Below are 26,017 nucleotides of genomic sequence, written 5' to 3' on the forward strand. Positions count from 1 at the left end.
CCTACTTGTCATCTCTGCCTGTCAAATAAATAATAAATAAAATCTTTAAAAAAAAAAAAAAGAAACTGACCATTTTGAGGGTATACAAATCTACAATCTCTTATTTGAAACCCTTTGACTAGATGTGGTTTGGAATACAGAGTTTTTTAAATTTTAGAAAGGCAATACGCTTCATACATCACAGAGCTTCTACCCCTCCAAAGAAGTCTGGAGCAGTACCCTGTAACTGAATATATTAATTTTGCTACAGCCCAACTCATTTATACCAAATATAATAAATGCCAAAATTAGCCAAATATCAGTTCAGATTTTTCTGTCAAAAGTGTTTACTTCAATTTTATGAAAACTTTTTAGTTTTCAGAGCTTTTTGAATTTTGGTAAGGGATGGTGGATCTGCTATAAAAGGCCCTTCTAAAGGCTTTTTCAGATCAAAGAGACCCACTATGTTGGATATTTGAATGATATAGCCTTGTAACTCAAAATACTTTCAAACATAAATTCAAGAATAAGCCTAAATTCTTCAACTATAGGCACAATTACCAAGAGAAATGTGCTCCCCTACTGTTCTGGCGAGTTTCCCTTTCCTTTCAGAACCAACACATACACGCCGTGAACACACATCCATCAGTATTCGTGGACAATCTGGCAGTAATTCTCAACCAAAAGGACTTGTGCCTCAAAGTAAAAAGATGGTTCTTGTAGCTCTGGTAGTAACTGCAGCCCTACATTTTAACTGGCACAGACATTCGTAGAATTATTCTTTAATTATTCTAAGACCAGAACGTTAATCTTTAGTCCCGGCTGTGTACCTTAGAAATGCATGTGGAACACTTAGAATACAGATAGAGGTAACACCAGATCAATACACTTAGAGAACTTAAAGCACAAAAAAACCCCAAACCGAACAAACAAAAAACCCAAAAAACAAAAACCCAAAAAGATAGTGTCCTCCCTCAAACATAATCCAAAATCATGAAACACATGTAAGTAAATCCATCCTAGATCAGATTTTCTGTATGAAACTTTAGTCAATGCATCTTCCAATATTTTGTTCTCTCTTATTTTAATGCCCCTGCTTTTCTACAGTCCACAGCAGGCACCTGTTCTTCCTATTGCCAATCTGGTACTGTAAGAGCCTTCAGATTTGTAGTCTGATCTCCTAGTAAAGGGACTGGGGGGAGCAGAGGGGAGAGAAACAGACATGGTGGAAGCCTCCCCCACTACCATGCAGTCTAAGAAAGGTTCTACAAGGCCACTGAAGAATCCTCAAGCCAGTTGGCTATCAGAAGACTTCCTGTCTCCAGGAATGGGCCTGTCCTCATATCCTTGCGATACACCATCAGTGATGGAGAGAAACCATGGAAGGCATAACCCCAGTGCAAAGCAGCCAAGGATTTCAAAGCGTGGGAGCAGGGTCCTTGTCAAAGATGTCCCCTTGCACTGGTGACCCCAGAGATCTCCAATGTGGTAAAGGGACTCCACGAAAGCCTTTCTAGCAATTTTTAAGCTCTCCATAACCATCAATTTAACTTCCCACTCTTACAGGATTGGGAGAGGAAAAGGGAAAGACATAGAAAGGAAAGGTAAGTGTTATTTGAATATTTAATACAAACCCACAAAGTTTTCACACTTGTAAACAACGCACCAAATATTTTATTTCTCTCAGTAGTTCATATGCAAGCAATTGATTCTCAAAGCATTTTTAAAAAACACAAAAGACATTATACTTTATCAATGAATTATTTTTCCCAGGGGAGTAAATCAAATTAAATGTTACAAACATTTGTAAGTTTATTTTTAAGTGAACTGAGATGATGAATTTATATACTTCTATAAAATTTTGTGTTCAATGTTTTGTACATGCCATCAGTACAATATGGTTTCTTAAATATTTAGGACATTGTCAATAGCTTTGATTCCTATGAAATATATAATCTGATATCTCAAATTCCTGATTAAGTCAGCTTTAAAGACACAAAAAAACCAGCACATTTGTTATGAAATTCTGTTTATCATGCTCCCTGTATTAAGTTGTGATTAACTACTGATACAGAACTTCTGTTTAAGGCTAGAAGTTTCATATATGACACATTCCTTTAAAAAAAAAATAGATGATGTTGTAAAGGCAAAGCCCACCATAACTATATCAGAGATAAAATATTTAGATTATCAATTATTATATCCTTCTTTCAGAGTCTACATTAATTACCAATTAGGAAAAATTTAAAAAGCTTTAAGGCTGGTCTTAAAAAACATCAATAAAGATAGAAGAAACCTGAGCACATATCAACAAAATCAGAGCAAACCAGGTATTTCCACATCTTCATTTCATCATTAAGTCAGTGATTTGAGATAAATGTCATGTTAAAATCCAGGAGTGAACGTAAAGATTCATTCAAGGAAATCAAATACTTCTAAGCATTTTTAAAAAAGCCTTTATAGGCAGTGATCTCTGATCAGTGTAAGTGAGATGTGGAAAGGACAAAGATAATACTGTATTGAACTGATTCTCATAAGTTTGCTCTCTCAAAGGACTCTCAAAGGACAGTGTTGTTATATATGCCTAATTTTATTTATATATAACATAACTAGATATTTTTCATTCTTCCTAATAAGTATTTAAAATACATTTCTAGGTATGTAATAGGATAACATCTTAGCATATGATTCACTTAAAAATCTTTCAACTTATAAAAAAACAATTTCTAGAAATATAAAAATATTGAGCTTTTCATATTTCTGAGTCTTAAAAAACATAAAGTGCAATATTTCCATATATCAGCAAGTTATAGTTATGCCACTTAAGTTTATCTCAAAAGAGCATGTAAATAATTTCAGAAGTTTTCCAAAGGCTACATTACAGAGCACAGACCACAGACATTTTCAGATTTGATTTTCTGTATGTTTTTATATTCTAATGCAAGGAAGAAAAATAAGCAGCAAAGTTAAACATGTTTTTATTACCAAAAAATAATGTTTTCATGAAAAGAAAATAGAAGACATGTCATCTCTTCCTTTAGTGGTTTTTCTTCAGCCAATTATCTGATTTACCAAAAATATGATCTCAGTTCAATTATTGAATGAATTACCTTTAAATAAAATATCCAACACCTGTCCAAAGGTTTGTCCAAAACCTCCTAAAGAACACTACTCATTCTAAGCTCTTTTCTTGTTCTTCGGTTAAAAACTTTAATTAAAAACAGGCCCCTTTCCCTTTGCTTCACAACCTTAACATTAATGCAAATTTCACTCTGAGTTTCAAGTAATATTTCTTTGAGCGTGTGACCCACTAAGGGGAAAAATGGAAAATCCAATACCAGTGATCCTAGAAAAAAAGTTCTAAAACCAAAGGATTGCTTGAAAAATTCTTGTTAGCAAGAAAAGAAGAGTGATTTATAGATAAGACCGATGGTTGGTATTTCTCCCAGTAGCAGCCCCCTAGGATCTGTGATTAAAATGGTATTTGGGGCCTGAGAAGTTTCAGTGATGATTGCTTCATCAGTTTTTGCTGGTGTCTCATTGACCATGCATCATCAATGGCATTACATACTTTCTGTAAAATAAAATATTTACTATGAATGGTAAAGTCAAGTACAGGCTCATACGGAGGAGAAGGGCATAAAAGCAAGAGTTGGAGATCTCCACACAGCCCTGACAGAGAAGAACAAGAATACACAGTCTATATGTGTCATGCAAAATAAGACCCTTCTACCTGTAAACCCACAATATATTATTTTAAGCTCACATATCCATCCAGAGTTAAAACTGGAAAAGTTTTTGGGAGAAGTAATGGTTAGTGTTATAACAGATTTTTTAAAAAAAATCTTGCAGCTCAAAAAACAAAAGGGGGAATTCTTTAAAGTAAATTGTTTACCTCTGCTGTGGTGGTGTCTCGCAAGTAAATGTTCCGAAAACCATGACTGGCACTGTCTTTTTTGTGGAAGAGACCTTGCTCCTGTTTCAAAAGAAATGAGAGAAAAGAAATTATTCTGGGGAAGAAAAAAAAAATCATATCCTTTAATTGGATGTTCAAATGTCAATCCTATTTTATAACCAACTGACTAACTAAATATCCATACTCAGGTATGATAAGAACTAAATCATTTTGGTACAAGGACAGTGGCTCCATGTGGGAGCTGTTAGAATTTATGAAATCGGATGAGTACACATCTATCTAGATAAAATAATGGCTTTCTACAGGTTATGATAAATAGCCTACAGAAACACCACTTGATAACTCACCACATCTGACAAATCAAAAAACCCTTCCTTCATTTTCTTGGCTGATAGATAAAATTCTTATATAATGTAAAACACATTGAGTCAATTCTCACCACTGATGTGAAAGAAAAGTGACAACTGAATATATATGCAGAGTGACAGAGTCTTCTCTGGTTTGAAAACTATGTTTCATATATCAAGGGGGTCTTTCAATTTTGACATTTTACAATGAGGTATGGCTGAAATGCAAAATGGTATTATTTCATGGTTTCTCTTCTTTGTAAACTTCTATGACAAGAAAATATAAAGGATAACAGTACCTGCATCTTTAACTATTAAATTTTATGGTAAATGTTTTTTAGATAGTTTTAGTAAACAGAGATAATATCATTACTGTTTAGGAGAAAATACATACTCCAAGAATGGTCATACTCAGAATGACAATTTGTAGTTTTTTTAAAGGGGTGAAAACAAATTTATAATATATCATATATGAAGAAAATAATCCATTTCAAAATAAAGTGAGCCTGAGAACTAGCAAAGGGTAGGGCTACCATTCCTGGTAATTACTTGCATGCAATTAAAAGTTCTTCTTTAGAAAATGATGGGAAGGAAAGACATGAGAGTATTATCATATATTTATACTGTACTAGTATCCTCTAAGTACCAAATGTGATAAAACATGACTGTTTTAGATATAATATTTATAATCTCCTAAAAGCCTAAAAAGGCATCTAGGATTACAGCAAAATAGTTACTCATGTGAAGTTAAAAAAAAAAACAAACTAAACTGTATTTACTAATGCTTTATTCTACCTAAAAGGAAGCAGCAACATCCTAATTTTTTCACTGGACACTTGACACAATCAAGGGCTATAAAAAAATAAAGTACAGAAATAAATTGATTACACATCTTTCATTACATTTCACCATATTCTAATAATAGTAATATAATAATCATCATAATGATGATCCTTCAAACACCTTGTAGTTAACTGTAAAAGAAAGCCATAAAGCACTGGTTTTCACTCATTTAACAAAGTCTTAGCTCTAAACATGTGATTCATGTTTTCTTACCTTGAATGAAATTTTTAGCATGTTTCCATGGACACTGGGAGGAAATACAAAATCTTCAAATGGACACTGCCAGTCTATGGACATATGGCCTAGGATTTCAACTTCATTTATACACAACACTCGCCTATTTTACAAAAGGAAACAAAAACATGCAGGTAGTCATAAAGAGTTAATTATTCTAATATTTCACTGTGCTGGATGTCATATGCAGTACTCAGTAAACAATATAACCTGGCACTAAAAAAAAAAAAAAAATAGTACGCTTCACATTAAAAAAAAAAAAAAAGTCTAGTTAACTGTCAGAAAGCAAATATGGCATCTACCAACTAACACAGCACACTTTCAAAAATTCCCCTTCTGCCAATCTTGCAAAATTCAGAAAAGTGTCATTTTTTTTCACTGACCGAAAAACTGAAATCATCTTTGAAACACGTAAGGAACAGGCTGTACTCTCATCTGGGAAGCAATAAAGGCAGAAGCCCCTGAAAATGTTTTACTTGGAAAATTATTAATTGCTCTTTACTGTCAGTCATTTTTGCCTTCCAGTCAAGAAAGAATGTGCAGGAAATGTCACAAACCTCAAATGTCAGCAAAGATTCACTTTAGGCCGACTAATAAATATCAGGTTTGAACACTTTAACAGTAATGTACTATATCACACAGTGATATATCCCATTTTACTCAATAGCAAAAAAAGGAGAGGAGGAGGGGAAGGAGAAGATGATGAAAGAAAAGAAAAAAAATCACAGAATCCTTAAAGGACATCTGCATTGATTTCCCAGTGTGTGATTCAGATTAATTACTTGATATAACCATACCTGATTCTGAAATTTCTATTACAGAAAGCATAACTAGGAGAGTAGAGGACGTGTTAATTCTACAAATATCCAGGGTGCTGGAGAAACAAAGAAGGTAAGATTTCTGCTTTAGAGGCACTCCTAGGTTAGAAGGGAAATAAAAACATAAATATATCCGACAGCACAGTGGGATGAGTACAGACGCACAGTATGCAGGAAAATTCTTCTGGAGCACCAGAAGGAGGGACTGATTATGTGGGTAAAGTATGTGGTTTAAGAGCAGACTCTTGAAAGAAAGGAGTTCTCTAGGTGGGAAAGGGCAAAGATAGTCCAGACAAAGGGAGCAGAGCAATGACGTATTGAGGAATGTAAGAAAGGGAAGGTTTGTTTCATGAATGTAGAGGTCTGTAGCTGGAACACTAGATCTACAAAGAGGTAAGAAAATTAGCCTAGCATTAGATCTTGAAGTTTTTTTGTGTGGTTTGTTGCTGTTGTTGTTGTTGCTGTTGCAATTTTAGTAAATTTTGACTTTAATCTATAAGCAATGGGGAATTTCAAAATCAAGTTTCCTATTTTCCCATCATTTGCCCTAGTGGCCAAACAAGAAGTGGGAGAGACAATCAAGGTAGAAAGCTACTACGATAGTCCAACAAGGAAACAGTGAGAACCTCAGTTAAGGCAGCATCTGTAACAAGGAGGAGAGCAAGCTAGATTCTAGATGCTTAGAAGGTAGAGTTGATTGAACTTGGTGACTGATGGAGGGTGGGGATGGAAATAAACCCCTGCACCTTTAGTTCTCAGCAGAGGAACTATGGGAATTTAGGGCTGACTTGGACTGCTGTGTACTGTAGGAAGTTCAGCATCCCTAGCCCCAGCCTACAACTGCCAATAGTGCCCTCTCATCCTTGTGACATCCTTTAACCCCATGCCATATTCCAAATAGTCTCTAGAAGGGGATTCCATTCCTTCTGCCTCCTGTTCCAGAAGAGAATCCCAAGAGCTGAGAGTTACAGATAACTATTACAAATCACTCTGTCAAATGAAAATTCACCATAACCACCATCTTTAAATTCTCTTCTCTTGGCCATGCCAAAAATAATATTGTTCTCCTACCACCCTAAATTTCCTTCATTCTCTTCCTCCTGTTTCACGCTTACCAGAGCATGTGAACTGTGTTTATATGTGGAGGGCTGCAATCATGAGCAATAAAACGTTCATACTTTTAAAGAAATTAGTGATCTTCCATCACATTAATGATAAAATCTACACCCTTCAGATGTCATGAGCAGACACTTGTGACTTACTTCACCTCCCAGTGCTTCCCTCATCAACACTCTACTGTCCAAATGATCTTACTGTTCTAAGTGCTATACTGTTTTATCCCTCTGTTTGCTATTTACATGTATGAAAACTCCATATTCTGTAAGCTCAAGGACCTCCTCCCTAACACCATCCCCCCGGCACCTTGTTTCCCACCTTACTGAACCAAGAGATTTTCCTCTGTCTTCAGAGTCTCTGTATATCACTTTATCTTAGCACCAAGCACACTGTGATGTCACTCATAATGTTTAGGAGGGGACAGAAGATACCACTTGTATCTGTGTCCTACTTCTATCAGACATTGACAGTTCAATGGTTGTAATGTTTATATCCTCCCCAAAATCATACACTAAATCCCAACCCCAATGTGATGGTATTAGAGATGGAGCCTGTGAGGTGATTAGATAATGAGGATGGAGCCCTCATGAGTGGGAACAGTACCCTTATAAAAGAGGCCTGAGAAAACTCCCTCACCACTTTGCCATGTGAGGACACAGCAAGAAGACGGTCATCTATGTACTGAGAAGGGAGCCCTCACCAGACACAGAATCTGCTGTCATCCTGACCTTGGACTTCTCAGCCTCCAGAACTGTGTGAAATAAACATTTGTTGTTTAAGCTGCCTGTCTATAGAATTTTTGTTATAGTAGCCCATAGAAACTAACACAGATGGTTAAAAAAAATGTCTATTCAGAGAACAATTTCCTAATGAAGATTACTAAAATAAAATGCTAAGCAGGAGTTAGGATCAACTAGTGGGGATATAGCCTAATAAATTTGGGTCCTGAGAACTCATTTTTTCTTTCTAAAAACTGTTAAGGAAAAAAATTCAGACCAAATTTTGGATGAATTTCAATATGGAAAAATTAAAAGTCCTATATATTGGAAAACTCAAAAAGTAATCATAATAGTAATAATACATTGGATAAAAAGAGCTAATATTAATTTCAGTAAGAAACAGACCAACAATAATAAAAAATGAACAAAGGATTTGAAAAAGCAATTCATGGAATAGAAAATATACATTGATGATGAATGTATTAAAATGTTCATACTCATTAGCAATTAAATAAATGCTAATTAAGACAAAACTATTTTCTGACCATTATTTTAGCAAAAACAAGAAGGTTTAAATGATAGCACTAGTCTTAGCAAAATTCACAGGATAAAGGGCATTCTCTTATACTGTTAGTGGTATGGAAAAAAAAATCAATGCAACTGTACTGATAAAACAAGTTGGCAATATATAAAAGGTTCTCAAAAATCTTCAGTTTTTAAATCAGCAATTCCACTGATAAGAACTCACCCTAAGGAAATAATTAGAGAAAAAAAGACAGCTGCAGATGTGTTTATAATTATACAGTATTGAGAAGAAAACACTGAGTATCAAATAGCAAGGTAGCATTTGAATAAGTTAGAGTATATCCATAAAAACAATATTACAGTCATTAAAAACCATATTGTCTAAGAATATCTAATAGCCTGGGAAGATGATCAGAATACACTGTTTGGTGAAAAACCTAGGCTGGTTAAATATACATAATATATTTTTTTGTACACACAGTTTTCACAAAATACATATACTGCAGTGGGCTGCAGAAATACATAGTTTTTATAAAATAGATATACAGCTGGCTGGTGGGATTGCTGGTAAAAGCTATTTTTAGAGGTTATTATAATTCATGAATCAAATGAGGACAGTTTTAAGAACGAGAGGGATAGCTACTAATAATTTCACTGGGACCAAAAAATGCAAACTAGCTCTGTCCTAGACAAACCACAATATATACTTTATTTTCATCCTTTAAATGATTGCCTTTGGGGCACCTGGGTGGTTCAGTGGGTTAAAGCCTCTGCCTTCAGCTCAGGTCATAATCCCAGGGTCCTGGGATCGAGCCCCGAATCGGGCTCTCTGCTCAGCAGGGAGCCTGCTTCCCCCTCTCTCTCTGCCTGCCTCTCTGCCTACTTGTGATCTCTCTCTGTCAAGTAAATAAATAAAATCTTTAAAAAAGAAAAGAAAAGAAAAGAAAAAGCTTATGGGCTTAAGTCAGAATCCTGTCATTTTAGTTTTCCTTTTTCTTTTTCCCATCCAAATATATTTTGATACAGTAGTAAAGAATCTAATACAGATTTTTGGCTACCGTAAGTACCCTTAATCCTATGAAATACATAACTTAGAAGGTTTTGAAAACTATTAACATATAATAGTCATTTTGAAATAAGTGATATAGGAAAAAATCTCAGGAAAATTACCCTAGTAGTTTAAGTTCTTTTATTTGGAAAAATTATCTACCACTCCCAAGACACTTAGAAAAAAATTAGAAAACACACACAGAAATAATATCACCCTTAAAAAAGGTATGATAATCATCTAAAATAAAACCTAGTAAGAAAAAGTGATTCATGAATTCAGTCTCCATAGCTGGATTTACAGTTCACATGCAACAGTATGCCTACTACACCTACGAGGTCCATTCTAGACTCCACTCAGTAGCTATGTAACTGGGATAACCCCCTAAACCATACAGAGTCTCAGTTTCAACATCTCCAAAATGAGAGTGTTGGAATGGATAACCTCAAAGGACCCATCTAGATTGTATTTTTGTGATTTAAAGACAATGAACATTTTACAATTTAAGTACAGTTCTCTAAATCCTCTGCCATTTAAGTTTTCAAAATTCTTATCATCTAAGTAGTTTGCATTTGAAAAAATGTCACTTGAAGTTAATACCTATTTGTAACCATAAGAATTGTCTTCTTGCTTCCAGAAATAGCACAGTGGTATCGATAAGTCTCTCCTTCTAACTTTTTGATACGATTCTGCAAAGAAAACAAGACTCAAGATTTGCATAATGCAAGCATCCAAAGAGTATTTCCAACACTATATATTAGTTAATTATAGTAACAGTGCTAGTTAGGGAAAAAATTATTAGAAACAAAAGCACACTGGCACATGAAGCTAGAAAAATATTCACAGCATGTTCATAAATTAACTTCCACTGTGCCTTAAAAGACAAATCTGTATTAAATGCTTACTAAGTGATCTTCTGACAAAAATACACCTCATCCTATGATAACTCAGGTTTAAAAATATCTAGCAGAAATAATCACAGATTTTCATTAATGGAATATGAACATACACTAATATAGGGTGACATTAACATTACAGGGCTTCTTAATCTCTGGTCCATGGAAGGACTCTGAGAGGTCTATGAACCACCTAAAATAGGATATAACATTTTGAAAATGTGGTTCTGCAACTTTTTTCAGAGAATGGTTCATATTTTTCAACAGATTTTTTTAAGCAGTCTGTGAACCTTCTCAGAGGTTAAGAACCACTGATTTACACAGAGATAGATATACACATAATAAAATTCCAAGATAACTGATATTTAGTGTTTTTGGTCTTATAGGTTTAACATGCATGAAAAGTACATGTATGTAACAAGTTATATTCTTGATAGAAAAGAAAACATAATGTCAATATTAACACAAACATGAAGAATTTCTAAGATTTCAAATAGCTGGGATAATTTATTGCTAAAGACAATAAACAGGCATAAGTAATTCAAGTATAAATAGCAGCACATTAAAATACATTTATTTTAATTTCAACTACCTCCAAAATATTGTGATTTGAATTAGCACACATTTAAAAATGAGTTATTTTTTATAATCAATGCTAATGAACTATTGACATTATCTATAATGCATGATTAAAGATAGATGATATAATGTATATGAAACTACAGAACATAAACATACCCAATAAATAAGACTGAAACATTTATAACCAAGAATACAACATCAATATTATTAAAAGGATAACATAATCAATAATAATCACAAGCAGAGAAAGCACATTTGTTATTTCAATGCTCACATACACATTCTTTCAAAAATCTTCAGTTCAGTCATTCCTTGACAATTATGAAAGGCAAGGAACACAGAAGATGAATCCCCAAAGAAGTGGGATCTCATCCTTAGAATGAGTCTTAGAGAAAAGTGGGACTTAAGTCACTTGTTTTACATCTTGTCTGTGAGAATTAGCTAAAACCTTTTAACATTTATACCTTACGTTGTTTAATGAAGAGAAAATGGGAAATGAATAGAACAATTCAGTACATTTATTTTCAGCTTTGAAATTTAAATGTTAAAATATTTAGATCTGAGATGCAATGTAAAAGAAATACTACCCACTCTCCATCTTGTAGGCATTTTCATTAGTTCTCAGGCTGTTGTGCTTTGAACCACTGAAAGCTTTTAAAGCATAATTTATCATCATATTACACTACAGAAACTGTTTTCAGCACGATTAAAATCCACTACACTCTGAGATCAGATTAAGATATTCAGTCACTGATGGTAGCAGGAAACGAGATTAGCTGATAAAATATTCACTCTCCCTTCCCAAAATGCAACTTGAAGAATTTACAGTATTTTAGCAAGAGCATTCAATATTTTCAAGTAAAGTCTAAGGAAAAAACACATGAAAAAGCAATCTGTATAATGATGTTTATCACAAAATATTACTGTCAGTAAAATAACAGAAGCATCTTTAATGCCAACAACTTGGAATGGTCAAATACACACTGTAAAGTTACTTCAAGAGATGGTAATGCAAGAATTAAGAATGAAGCATTTCTATGATAATGGAAAAATATAATTAAAATAAAAAAGTAATGAACACCATATTAAATATTATAAAGTCATAACTATGTGAACCAAAAGAATACTAAACAAAAACTGGCTATATATGTGTGTATGTGTACATATATATGCATGCATAAACAGTAATTATCTTAGGGGAATAAAGGATAAGCAGTAAAGTATATCCTATGAAAACATAGTATATGATTTAGTAATTTTCAAAGCTGAGTAAACAACACAGAGCAATACTCAAAGGAAAAAGAATAGGGGGTAAATGAAAAGATTTCCCAATATATTATTTAGAAAGTACCCACATTAAGGTAATAGCTGGGAAGACAGAATTTTACACTACAGTGCTCTTTAATATTTACAGGTTTTGTCATACTTGGTCCCTTAAGGACTGAAGTCTTATTTCTTTTGTATATCCAGCACAGTTTAGATAATCAATAAATACTTCATACATAAGTGATTATAGTAAGATAGGCAAGGAATGAAATAGCCTGAATTTAACTGTCCAGATCCTGTCACCCATGGAAAAAAATTACCAAGTCCTCTCAGTAATGTACAACCATTCTATTTTTTCCCATAACTATAATAATATATTAAAGTTTAAAAGGCTGTCTGATATCACAACAAAGACTAATAAGCCAGACAAGATATATTTAGCTAAAATAATAAAAAGTCACTTGAATTTTGTGCTTAGGAACATGCAGTTGTAAAAAGGGAAATCACAAGGTTAATAACATAAAGAGCTAAACAAACAAAAAATAAACCATAAGAAAAAAATTTAAACAAGTTATACAATTTCCCAAAAGTGAAGTCTTATTAAAATTGTAATAAATCCAGGAAAATTAAAAATCGTTACTTTTACCTAAGAAGGAAGGCTAATTATTAGTGATGATTTAAGACAGCATCTTGTTTTAGTTATTGTGCTTGGTTCTCAGAGAAACTGTACATGCGGTGACATTTTTGCCAACCCTCTATTATCTAGGCACAAGAAAAGTTTGTCAGCTATGGTTTTCGGCTGATCTTTGGCTGCTGTCATTCTTTGTTCTTTAAAGTCCTTGTTTTAAATAAGAAGGATTCAATTTATTCTTTTTGGTAACTGCAGTTTAAACAGTATGTAATCGAACTGAACAGTCGTATGTCAGCAGTTTCACTCTCTCCAAATGGATGGCACATTAAATGTAAGTGAACACTTTGGTTTCAATTTTGGGGAAAAGAATGAAAGTTGCCAGATAAGATGCTGCTAAATCAAATCAAACATTTCTATCATTCATAATAAGGACAGAAATCAAAACAATTTATTTTCAGAACTATGAGGGTACTAACTTCAAAATAATAGATTAGAATTATTTTTGTTTTCACTAGGGTAACAAATCCTCTTTAAGAACTTAAAAACAAAAATGACTGGTTTTTAAAAATAAAGGTATCTATAAAAAATAAAGATATTTATAAATTCAGGGGAGCATAAATAATTTGCCTAATTACACGTTCAACTTCTGTTTATGTCAATTAAAACACTAATTGTGAATTAAGTATCACCAACAAGGAGATTCAAGTACTGAAAGCAAAAATGCTAATGGCTGAAAATGTATATAATATCATTATAAAATGATTGCCATTTGACCAGCAAGAGTACTGAGAGGTTAAAAAAAGAAAAAAGAGATTAAGGAAAACCTCAAAATTCATGTCTCAACTCTTATTTGAGGTCTAAGGCCAGATCAACAGCAACATATATTTCAATTATTAAAACACATGCCCATTAACAGCCCCATAATTTGAGTCAATATCGTGTGAAATGTGAAACAAACTTATGTAATTCCATCATCACAACTCGCAATTGTAAAGAAGACATAATAGACTGGACATAAGAATTGTCCTTATTTTTCAACTTTACCTGAAAGTACATGAATATCATAAGAAAAGATAAAATTTTAAAAATGATAGTAAAATTGTCTGCTTCTGGACACAAAGTCTTTCACCAACTAAAAAAAGAGGAGTGTTAATTTCCTACACACTTTAATCTTTTATGCTGATCCCTTATTACTGTGCAGTATTACCAGCAATAATCTTTGTGTGTAGTCAAGCCACTACGATAAAAAGTTGAGAGAAAGGGGAGTTGTAAAGAAAAAAAGTTCACTGAAATGAACACTCAATCTAAATAAATCAAAGACAGTCAATTAATACCACAGTTTGTTTTGATTTTTAAGGATGAAATCAAGTAGTAGTATAGGAAACATTTACTCCTGTATTTCCGGTTCTTGCTGTGTAGGCAGAAAAAGAAAGAAAATAAAGTTAGATGCATGCAGAAAGATAAAATGTAATCACATACAATAAAAACCAAAGGCTAAGAACAATGAAGAGCTGTATTATTTTGAAGTCAAAGTAGGAAAATATTAATACATTTTGGGGGGAAGGGAATTCCAGTCAAGGAAGAAAAGCAATTTACATATGTATATATTATTTAAATGTAGTAAAGTTAAAACAAAATAAAAGCCAAAAAATCCACCTTAAAATATTTTTAAGGTTTAAAAAGACTGTAATTGTGCATAATCTTTTTTTTTTTTCTCTCCTTCAGCTTCTGTTTACCTGAATAAATCTAGATTTACGGAGTAATCCAAAGATTAATTTGTCTGGGAGAAAAGGAAGCAGTGGAATTCCCATAATTAGCTATAAAGTAGGAGACCAAAGTTAACCGTTAACTAAATGAGCTACCACACAAACAGTAATAATGCCTATGGCTTCTTTTAACATTATCCTTTCTGCACAGAAAAGCTTTGTTCCTGTGCAGAAAAAAATGACCAGTCATTCCCTTTTAACACATTATGCAAACATAAAAAATAAATAATAAATTCTACTCTACAAATCACATTCCCTGGTGTAATCCTTAAAGAAGTTCATGAATCAGGAACTTTAAGAACCACCCATGAAATCCTCATCCTAGAAATCTTTAATATTAAATTTTACCCATGACCATGAAGAAGAGAATTTATACCTCAAATAAATCAGAGCCCTCGGATTCCTGTCTTTCATATGGGCGAATGATGCCATCCTCGTGGATGAAACGGGGGGGACGGAGCCTGGACACTTCCTCAGTTGATTCTGCTGCTCTGTATAAGGCAGCAGAGTAAATATAAGAAAATACCAAAGAATCTTTCAAAATAATACATACAAATACACATGTAGATTAAATACTGTACTACATTCCATACTACATCAATTTTGATAAAAACAGAATAATTTTAAATAATGTGCCCATTATAATGTGACAAGTATTAAAACCAAATCTGTTGGACTCCAAGTTCCCCCACCTTTCCTGTAAGAAAATAAAATCACAGAGGCACAGACGAGGCTGTGCACTCTTTGTGCAAGCAGCTAGCACAGGGTGCCTGGCATATAGTACCTACTATATGTTCAACATTTGTTGAACAAAAGAGAAAGTGAACCATAAAAACTGTCTCTTCTTACTCCTCTCTGGTGGCACCCCACCTTGTGAACTGGTCATAGCTTTCACTTTTACTTCAACATACTAAAGAGCATGCCAAGTTTTAACCTGTTTATGTGTTTCTAGCAACCATTAGCACACAGACACATACCTTGCACATGGTATGTGCACCTAATTACCTCTGAATTCCTTGGAAGGTGCTGCTGGCCATGTCTATGATTCCGCCAGTTGGACGAGCCACAGCACCCACAAGCCCCTTTCCAATTCCTTTGAAGAATCCAGCAGCTCCTTCCTTCTTGGCACCTTCATAGAACCAAGAACAATGAATGTATAAAGATACTTTAAAATTAGCAAGTTTGAACTCAATGAAAGCCTGAGCCAAATATAGAAATGTTTTACCCAGGGGTTTTCTAGATTTTGGTTTTCTAAAGAAGTTAAATTTAACCCTAACATGTAAAAAAAACAGTGGTTTTCAAAGTGTGTTAAAAACATACATTATTAGGCCCCGCCCCAGACCTCCTGAATCAGAAACTGCAGAAGCAGGGCCCATGTCCTTCAAGTCATCCTGAGTCAAGCACAAGTTTTACCATCACTGATTCTTCGATCCGCTCTAGTTTTGTTCAAACAAGTAGAAATCATAGATGAAATTATTTTCAGAGTTACGGTTAGTACTGGAGAATGTTTGGGAACACTAAGCACAGTTAATCCTAACATAAGAGGATGGTTACGGGGAGATGTTCCATTTCAGCCACTGTGAACATTTTGATCAGTGGGGAAGAAACCCAAGGGAAAACTATTCGTGATCTGGAATATGGAAAGTAAGTATCCCCAAGCAGTGACCATCTCGTACATTTAGAAACGAAGGTTTCAGAAATGACCTGAAATTCTTCTCTTTCTGTCTACCATTAGGAGATTTTTCAAGCAGTGTACTTTTTTAAAAATATAAGAACTTCATTGAATTACAATTTATATACCATATAATTCACCAATTTAAATGTACAAATTAAATGTTTTTGGTATTTTAGTGTGTGCAATCATCACCACAATTTTAGAAAATTTACATCATCTCAAAAAGAAACCCATGACCATTAGCATCATTCTCCACTTCCATCTTCTTCTGGTCCTGTGCAATTTAGCTCCTTCCTTCTTAATCCCTGGACCTAGGCAACCACTAACCTACTTTCTGTCTCCGTAGATTGGCCCATTCTGGACATTTCCTACAAATAGACTTAAATAATATGTGGTGTTTGTGACTGGCTGTTTTCACCTAGCAACGTGTGTTCAAGGTTCATCCACCTTGTACTTGTATCAGCACTTGATTTCTTTTTACAGCTGGATACTATCCCATTTTAAGGAATACCACCTTTTGTTTAATTATGCTTTAGTTGATAGTCATTTAGGCTGCTACCACATTCTGACTATTATGTTCTGTGAACATTTTTGTGTAAGTTTTTCTTTTTAAGATTTAAAAAAAAAAATTTATTTGACAGAGATCACAAGTAGGCAGAGAGGCAGGAAGAGAGAGGGGGAAGCAGACTGTCTGCTGAGCAGAGAGCCCAATGTGGGGCTCAATCCCAGGACCCTGGGATCACGACCTGAGCCAAAGGCAGGGGCTTCAACACACTGAGCCACCCAGGCGCCCCTATGTGTAAGTGTTTGAGTGAACTTGTGTTTTCTTTTCTCATGGGTATATACCTAGAAATGGAGTTGTTGCCAGACACATTAATTCTATGTTTATATCCAGGTGTTCCAGCACCATTTGTTGAAAAGGTAATTCTTCATGGAATTATCTTGGCACCCTTGTTGAAGATCAATTGACTACAAAGTTTTTATTATGTTTGTTTATTTCTGGAATCTCAAATCTATTCCACTAATCGGTATGTCTAACCATATGCCAGTAACACACTATCTTAGCTACTACACCTTTATGATAAGTTATAAATTGGACAGTATAAGTTCTCTAACTTGGTTCTTTTTCAAGATTGGTGCAGCTATTTGGGGCCACCTGAATTCCCATAAACATTGTAGAATCAGTTTGTCAATTTCTGCAAAGAAGGGGTTTTGACTGAATAAAATACTTTTTTAACAGGATTTTTAAAAAAATGAATCAATTGCTATTGAGGACTTAAAGGAACCTGCCTTAAATATTATCCTGCTAAAAATAATACTCAAAGTCTGAGTCAGAATCTATTACTTATTAGACTCTTTCAACTTTCTGAAGAAAGTACTTTCATTAAAAAACAATTTAAACCTATGAACATGAAATCAGAAACTCTCTCATGTAACTAGTAGCAATAACATCTCTTATGTTTATTATATATCAACTCCTCAGACTGCACTGGAAGGAAACATTCTCAACTTACCTTCCACAGGTTTTGTTATTATCCCAGTCACTCCACCAACAACTCCCTGAAAGACAGATCAATCATAAACGTGAATGGAAGGTGCTTAATTTTACGTCAACCACTAGAGGTCTCTACATACATAGTAGAAATAACTTTTCTAAAGAATGAGGACTTGATAATGTGAACACGCACCTAAGTGATTTTTAAAATATTATGATGATTTTAAAATATTAAATTTAAAATATTAAAATATTAAATATTTAAAACATTAATTTTAAAAATATTAAAATATTTAAAATATTATTTTAAAATATGATGATTTTAAAAATATCAAATACACTTATATTTAATGATATATTAATATATTTAATAATATTAAAATATTATACAATAGCAAATTTTAAACAAAAGCATTTTGTAGAAGTTACATAACAGAAAGAATGGGAAATTAGACGAAAAGATTCTACACCTAGCTCTGGCACCAATTAGCTATGTAACCATAGGCAATTGATTCACTCTCTTTAAACCTCAGTTTCCATACCAGTAAAATGAATGATTTGACCCAAATAATCCCCAAAATCTAATATAAATTTTAATGAAATTACTTCGTAATTTAGCAGAAGTGTGGAAAACTGAAAATGAAGGGAACTGTGAAACATGCAAATAACTTGACAAGTAAGGCACTTTCAATTAGACAACATACAACTCTGGTACAAATACAGAAGTTACAGTTCCTGAAGTTATTTCCAAAATTAAAACAGTAATACGTTTATACATTCTTAACACTTGCCAAGTAATGGCAGTAAATAAAACCACCTGTACATTATACAAATGCACAGAAAAAGAAAAGTATACACACTGTTGAGAAGATTAGGTATTTCTGGAAGAGGCGAGCGTGATCAAATAGTACCTTATAGCTTTACCTATACTATTCCCATTACTTAGTAAAAGGATAACTTACAAGTTCTTATAATTACTTATACGGAGAATATTCATATATTACCTGTATAATTTTTAAAGTACTGACAAACAGTGGAAGGCAGTTCCTGGTTTACAAACACTTAGCCTGTATACCTCTCCTTCCACAGAAATGGTAAACTGATGATACTGACCAGAACAACTCCTCCTCTCTCTAGTTACCATCAGGTACAATATTTCTCTCTGCTTTGCTTCTTTGCCTTCCAGAAGAGTGCTAACTGGCCATCATTACAGAGCTCTCACTCCAGCCCAAGTGCCAAACTAAGTCTGGGATTTGGGGAATAGATGTGATAGTGATATCGGGTAAGGAGAGCAGAAAAGTACACAATATCACTACTGCTACTGTGACAGACCTCGACTCACAAGTAATATTCCAAATTGCAAAAAACCATTTGAAGTACATTTATAAAGTGTATATCAAACTTCATGGCTTCTTGAAGATTCTGTAAGAGACTTACAAGCAAGAAGCCCTTTCCTCCTCTGGCCAGGCTGTCTCCAAAATCTTTAGGCTGTCGCCCCATCTCTTCTCTTCTTTTTTGTTGATATTCCTTGTCCATCGTAATTGCTGCCAAACCTTTTCCAACAGAACCGGTGATGCGAGATACAACTCCTGCTGCGCCACCTATCGGAAGACCCAGAGAAGTCAGTCTCTGGTCGTTCAAAGACCATTAACACAGTATACGGCACGCCATTGCTTTAAACAAATGCTTCAGATTCTCTCTCCTATACAAACATACAGAAATGTATTTCTATCATTTCCCTTTTAGCAAGTAGAATAAAACTATTCAAAGTACACTGATTCTCCAAAAGTTTTCTGTAAACCTAAAACTGTTCTAAAAAGTATTGTATAGAAAAAAGCACATTGATCCAATGCTACAATCATATAAACAAACCCAGAAAGTCTGTTATTTTCCATTTAAGAAAAAGGGAACACATCTTTTAAAAGGGATTATTAGAAAACTGATCCTCTTTATTTATAAATGCATTTTACAATAATTACAATAAAAATACGTATATTTATATACACAAATAGGTGATCCATACCTACAGTGTGTCCAAAGAGACTTCTTACTCCAATCACTAACCCCTCAGCAAATTCTTCAGGGCCTTGAACAGCACCCTGGCCAAAAAAAGAAAAGAAAAAAGAGAAGTTTTCTATTTAAAATTTAAATAATCTTAAGATTTTTCATCTAATATTTCAGGGTTTCCGTGAAGACAGAGAATCTGTAAAGATCCACAAACACCGTGATACCAGTTTTCACCCTCTAACTCAAATACTGCCGGAGAAATACCGTGTTGTCTTGTTAAACCCTCACCACTTAGGGTTCATGAGTTCCTCCACCCAATGGAGGTAAACAGCTTAGAGGAAAGTTTGAATACAAAACGAAGTCAACTTTTCTTATCCCCTGAATCCTTTCCATAGTGGTGAAACAGCCTTGAAATGGTGTTAATGTACCTAGCATTCTTTCTTATAACCATGTGAAATCCTGGAAAATGTGGGCATGTTTTATCGCCCAGACACTAGAAGTGCTCAATTAATTCTACAACAGTCTTTTAAAGTCATTTCACATAATTTTAAATAAATATGATTTTCATGTATTTTTGTTATCTGAACATTATTCAATTCCCAGATACACTTAAAATACAACTTATTTGTCATTGAAAAAATAGAATAACAATTTCTGTACCTATACTTAAAATAAATAAAAGATCAATACCTGGAAGGGTTCATAGAAAAAAGCTTCAACTCCTTCAGACAGACCTCTAATTAATCCAAATGGGTTTCCAAGCACATCTAAGCCCAATACAAGGACATACATCTGTTTCAAGAACTAAAGAGAAAAAAAACGTATAGTAAGTCCTTTACTACTTTTGTAAGAAACCATATCATGATGCCTTGGGAAGAAAGAAGAGTACTGACTACATGAGATTGTTAAAGGAAATCAGTGCAGAATAACCATAACTATATCCATTAACTGATCTTCCACTATGTGCCAGACATTATGCTAGTCTGCCAGTTATCAGCTATGTAACCTTGGACAGGTCAGTTAGTCTCTATAATAGGGCCTCAGTCTTCTCATAAAGAAAATGAGAGGTAGATTACAATGACTTTGCATGGCTGAGTACACATATTAAATGAACCTATAATTCAATAATAGTTATTTTTAAATTATTTTTTACTTATTTTTATTATTACGTTACTATCACTATTACTATGAAACTAGATGGGGAAATAATAACCAAAACAAAACACAAATGAAAATACATCCTTATTTGAACATGTAATAACCATAAGGTCTATCTATACTGTAGGAGAAAAGACCTTCCAGCAGAGGCAGGAAAGAGTACCACTGCCCTGAAGTTCCATGGTGCAGCAATGGTACCCTACCACCCTGAAAACAACTACTACGCCTCTGCATCCAATTCAAGCCATGGAGTAACTGAGGCGTGGAAAAGAGCCTGGCCTAGAATTCCTCTCCTGCCTCTATTAGACTGTGCGGAGAAACTAGAGACATTTAGAATTTAGTGTGATGCCTCCTACATCAGTATTCTTTCCCGAAGTGGCAAATGTTTAATTGCAAAGGAAAAAAGGCAGCAGAGGAAAATTTCAAAAACTTTTATACAGAGGGGAAAGAACTAAAGACACAGAAATTAATCATTCAAGAAAACTACGAAGTAATGAGAATGCAAATTGAAGTAAATTAGATAAACAATTTTGCACAATGTGCCATCACATACAAATGTTTTGTCTGATACTTTATGATGTATATTCCTTGTTAGCTACTATGATAGGAAATTACCTGTTCGCTGTAATGTCTAACAACACTCCACATGAGCTGATCTCTCTTGTAAAATTGATACCGAAGTTCATAATAAGCAAGTCTGGGAGGAGAAAGAAAGATTCAAAGGCACGATGATTACATTCTAAAAGAAAGAGACTTAAAATTTCAATGATAAATTAATCATTGCTAATCCTTCACAGTTCAATTTATAGATCTGTCACATGTATTTTATGTTTGAGATCTTCATATCATAGTAACAAAACTACTGTAAAACTAGCACACTCTCGGGTGCCTGGGTGGCTCAGTTGGTTAAGCATTTGCCTTCAGCTCAGGTCATGATTCCAGGGTCCTGGGATCGAGGCCTGCATCAGGCTCTCCCTGCTCAGCAGAGAGCCTGCTTCTCTCTCACCCTGTGCCTGACACTCTGCTTACTTGTGCTATCACTCTGTCAAGTAAATAAATAAAATCTTAAAAAAAAAAAAGTAGCACATTCTCATACAAGTCTTTCACAAATACACGAAGAGTAAAAAGGTTAAAAAATTCAACCATAATCTCATCATAAAGGATTTTTTAGGTTTTTTTTTCCTTGACATTTTCCCACTTTGAATTTTCTTTTCTATCCAATTCAAAAATATTTAAAACATTTTGTATGCATTTTTACACTCAATATTGTGAATAAGTATTTCTCTAGGTTTTCAAAATTCTATGTAACCATTTTTAATGGATGCTTAGCATTCCATCATGTGGAAGTGTCATAACAAAACAATTCTCCCACTGTCAGACATTTCCAAATCTTGACAATAATAATTAGGACTGCCATATGTAAATTTTAATATAACTCTTCGGTTGTATTTCATGATTATTTTTTGGACTGAATTCCCAAAAAAAGAATTACAGAGTTAAAAACTGCTAAAAAAATTTGAGACTTTAAGATATGTATCTATATATATAGATAAAGATATATAAAATCTTTCCACTCATACAAATAGTTAAAAATTCCCATTTATTAGACCCAACCCTCTCTAGTATTAATTATTCATATTTTGAAATCTTTGACAATTTGCTTTAATTTGCATTTATTATGTGATAAATCATAAAGCTGAGCATTTCAAATATCTATCACCTGCTGTATCTTCCCTTTTGCAAATTATCCCTTATTGTCTGCTAGCAATTATAGCACTGGAATCTTCTTTTTTTAAGATTTTATTTATTTATTTGACACAGAGAGACACAGCGAGAGAGAGAACACAAGCAGGGGCTGGATCCCAAGACTCTGGGATCATAACCTGAACTGAAGCCAGCCACTTAATGACTGAGCCACCCAGATGCCCCAGCAATGGAATCTTTAGGTTTGTCCTATCAATGTTTAATATTAAGACTATCAATCTTCTCTCTGTCATACTCGTCATTATATTTTCCCAATTCATTTTCTAATTGTTTCCACTGATTTTATTTTGTGAAGTGTTTAATTGTTATGTAGTCAAATCTATCTTGTATTTTCCACTGCAGGTTTTCCCATTGCTTTTACACTGAGAAGACTTCCTTTACTCGAGATTTGACAATTAACATTGATGTCTTCCTCAGTCTTTTTCATTTGAATTTTATATTTAATCTTCCATCCCTATGAAATTTGACAAGGTGGAAATAATATAAAAGGGTTTTTTTTTTTTCCAAAGGAACTACTTGTTCCAATATAATTGCTCAATATTCAATTCAATAAACATTCACTGAATTCACATATGTCTAGCACATGTAAGTATTCTCAGATTAAATGCTACAAAGAGTTATTTCCTATACTTTTCCATACAATTATACTGAAATCTCACCATACTGCTACATATTTCTAAATATGTCTGCTTTAAAAAACATGGTCAATTTATAAGCTACTACCAAAATAACTCCATTTTTATTCTATATTCATATATTATCAACATTGAATAACTGAAGAAAATATAAAACTCTTTAATAGTAAAATAAGCATTATCTAAAATGCATAATTAGAAAGGGGCTAAGCTTCAAATATGGTGAGAATTAGCATTTTCTAAGCTAACATTCTAGCCCACTTGGGCAGAGGTAATATTCAGAAACATAACCTTGGTAGAAAACCCTCCCCATCTACTTTAACATAAATCTTACTTGAATATTAGGTCATCCACATCAGTCAGAGTAGCACCTATGCTTTTCAATAGCAGATTGACAGAATGAATTGCAATCATTTCCTGTTTTTCTTTGTCTGACTTTTCACCTCCACTACCCAAGGACAGACTTAAATGCAACTAAAAGAAAAATAATGTTTCATAAGTAAAAGTTAAAAACAAAAACAAAAAATTTACATACATAGGAATCAGATCTTCCAGATACAAACAGATGCTATATCTTTCAGAGTCCTAAAGAAAGCCATTGTTTGTTACTCTACATACCACACAGGATAACTCACTAGTACCTGATTCTCACATTTGCTTTTTGATATAATTCAAATTAGTCTGTTTCAAAGAACTAAAATTTTATCTAAAGTGTATAAAGACCATTGTGCTTATATGGAGGGTCTCAAAACACTTTACAAAAATAGTATAATCATTTTAAGAAGAAAACATGTCAACTGGCATATAAAAACATGTCTACCAGTCAAAATAATAACTTATTTTCATCCAACTAAGGTAAATAATATATGGCAATAATAACAATTATAATTATACAACAATAATAAGTAACAACAACATGACAATTACAGCAACAATTAGCACGTTGTTAAGTAAATTTTTAAAAAGTAATTTAAAAATAGATTTTTAAAAAGACTCCTTAACTCAGTACCAAAGCACGAAATTTTCACATTCCCATTTAGCTTCTACTTTGTGCTGTATCGTCGATAGTACAATAGTAGCAAAAGACACAGGCAGAAGGTAGTCTATAAAGGCAAATAAATCAGATGACTCTCCTTTCTTATTCTGCATTTTACCTAACCAAGGCAGAGCTCAACAGAGGAGACATGGGGTAAAATCAGGAAAGCCTGGTTTGGGGTTTTGTTTTGTTCTTTTGATGTGGACTTCTGCCCACTGCAGAGCCAGAGAGTATACAGATCCAGGAAAGGTCAGCTTGGGTGGACAGAGGTCCAACCTTTCCTTAAGGCAAAGTCACCATGGAATAAGAAAACAACTACAGTTCATGATCTTAATTACTCAACCTCATGATGTAATTCCTAACATGCGTAAAATTATGAATCAAAGATCTTTAACACTCCCCTAAGATTATAAAATCCAGGAAGTTATTTTATACATTCCAGAGCAACTTTGATAGTAGGCATTCAGCAAATATTTGTAGAAGGTATTGTTCAAACTCATAAGTGATTTTCTCTTAATAATGAAAGAGAAATTGTGTATAACCTACTACATGAAATGATATAAATTTTAAACCTTACACTATAAATATGTCTAATACTACCAAAGTAGTATATCAATTTAAAATAATAATTCAATCTGTTTTATAAATTAATTTACTTCACCAAAAGGACTGGTGTATGCAACTGAAAATAATGTGCTGTGAACAGTTTTTGAGAAAGTAAAGGATCATCAATATTTTAGAGTTACTTAATTGTAAATCTGGCCCATTACACAAGTGTAGAGAGTTATGGTTGGTGGCATTTGTGAATTTACTAAGCAGTCACCTCTTCCTATAAAACCTAGAAAGAACAACAAAAGGAGAAAAGTAAATGGGTTCATAAAGTACAAAATCAGGCAAGTGAAAGGTATCCAATTTTCCACTCCCTTAGTTACAATCAAATTTTGGAAGGGTGAAAAACACCACATCAACAGTATAATACCTACTTCAGCGTTTTCACATTCTGGTTAGGGCACCCATTATAGCTCTCTGTTTAGACAGTGATAGTAGTTACAAAGTGCAACCAAAACATTAAATGTTGGTGAGCACTTCTTCGCTTAATTAAGAAATGCTTTTGTCAGCTCCTTCCTTGAATAAAGGGGTTATTAATTCAAGACTAGAGAACATGCTTTGACGGTTTCTCTGTGGGAATTATGGTTGTACATATGTTACAGAGAATTGTCTTAATTATTTCAATTAATCAAACAAAATTCCCACCAAATTTTTGATGCAAATTAAAACACACATTTATACACAGGGCCTTTAAAAATCTTAAAATTCTGCACAATTTTAAAAATAATAATTATAACAAACCTTAACAGGAGAAATATGGAAATGTTCAAAAAAACTAAGAACTGACATATCAGTCATTGAAGTCTCCATTAACTCTGTATTTAGAGCATCAATATCTTGTTGGATTAACTTTGTCTGAAAAAAATGAAATCAAGAATTAGTATTTTAATTTTTTTTCTCTAATTAGTTCAAGGAATGGCTTTTTTTTTTAGTTTATAATTTTCCCAAGGAA

General features: G+C 33.6%; 1 protein-coding gene across 3 annotated transcripts in view; it reads right to left on the reverse strand.

Annotated features, from left to right (window-relative positions):
* Positions 1 to 1,630: 1,630 nt before the first annotated feature.
* VPS13C (vacuolar protein sorting 13 homolog C) overlaps positions 1,631 to 26,017 on the reverse strand; it is a 183,204-nt gene continuing 158,817 nt past the window's right edge. For 2 of the 3 annotated variants that reach the window (XM_059372078.1, XM_059372079.1), the window contains 13 exons: positions 25,807 to 25,920; positions 23,755 to 23,894; positions 21,637 to 21,718; positions 20,554 to 20,667; positions 19,880 to 19,955; positions 19,294 to 19,457; positions 17,876 to 17,921; positions 15,692 to 15,815; positions 15,063 to 15,177; positions 10,146 to 10,234; positions 5,299 to 5,422; positions 3,875 to 3,955; positions 1,631 to 3,553 (listed from right to left, as the gene is read on the reverse strand). In XM_059372078.1, the coding sequence (XP_059228061.1) occupies positions 3,452 to 3,553; positions 3,875 to 3,955; positions 5,299 to 5,422; positions 10,146 to 10,234; positions 15,063 to 15,177; positions 15,692 to 15,815; positions 17,876 to 17,921; positions 19,294 to 19,457; positions 19,880 to 19,955; positions 20,554 to 20,667; positions 21,637 to 21,718; positions 23,755 to 23,894; positions 25,807 to 25,920 (1,371 nt within the window). In that variant the 3' untranslated portion in view covers positions 1,631 to 3,451. Of the gene's footprint in view, positions 3,554 to 3,874; positions 3,956 to 5,298; positions 5,423 to 10,145; positions 10,235 to 12,935; positions 14,332 to 15,062; positions 15,178 to 15,691; positions 15,816 to 17,875; positions 17,922 to 19,293; positions 19,458 to 19,879; positions 19,956 to 20,553; positions 20,668 to 21,636; positions 21,719 to 23,754; positions 23,895 to 25,806; positions 25,921 to 26,017 lie in introns of those variants that run through there. The other variant, XR_009399065.1, reaches the window with a different exon arrangement.

Source organism: Mustela nigripes, chromosome 13 (genome assembly GCF_022355385.1).
Source record: "Mustela nigripes isolate SB6536 chromosome 13, MUSNIG.SB6536, whole genome shotgun sequence".
Lineage (NCBI taxonomy): Eukaryota > Metazoa > Chordata > Mammalia > Carnivora > Mustelidae > Mustela > Mustela nigripes.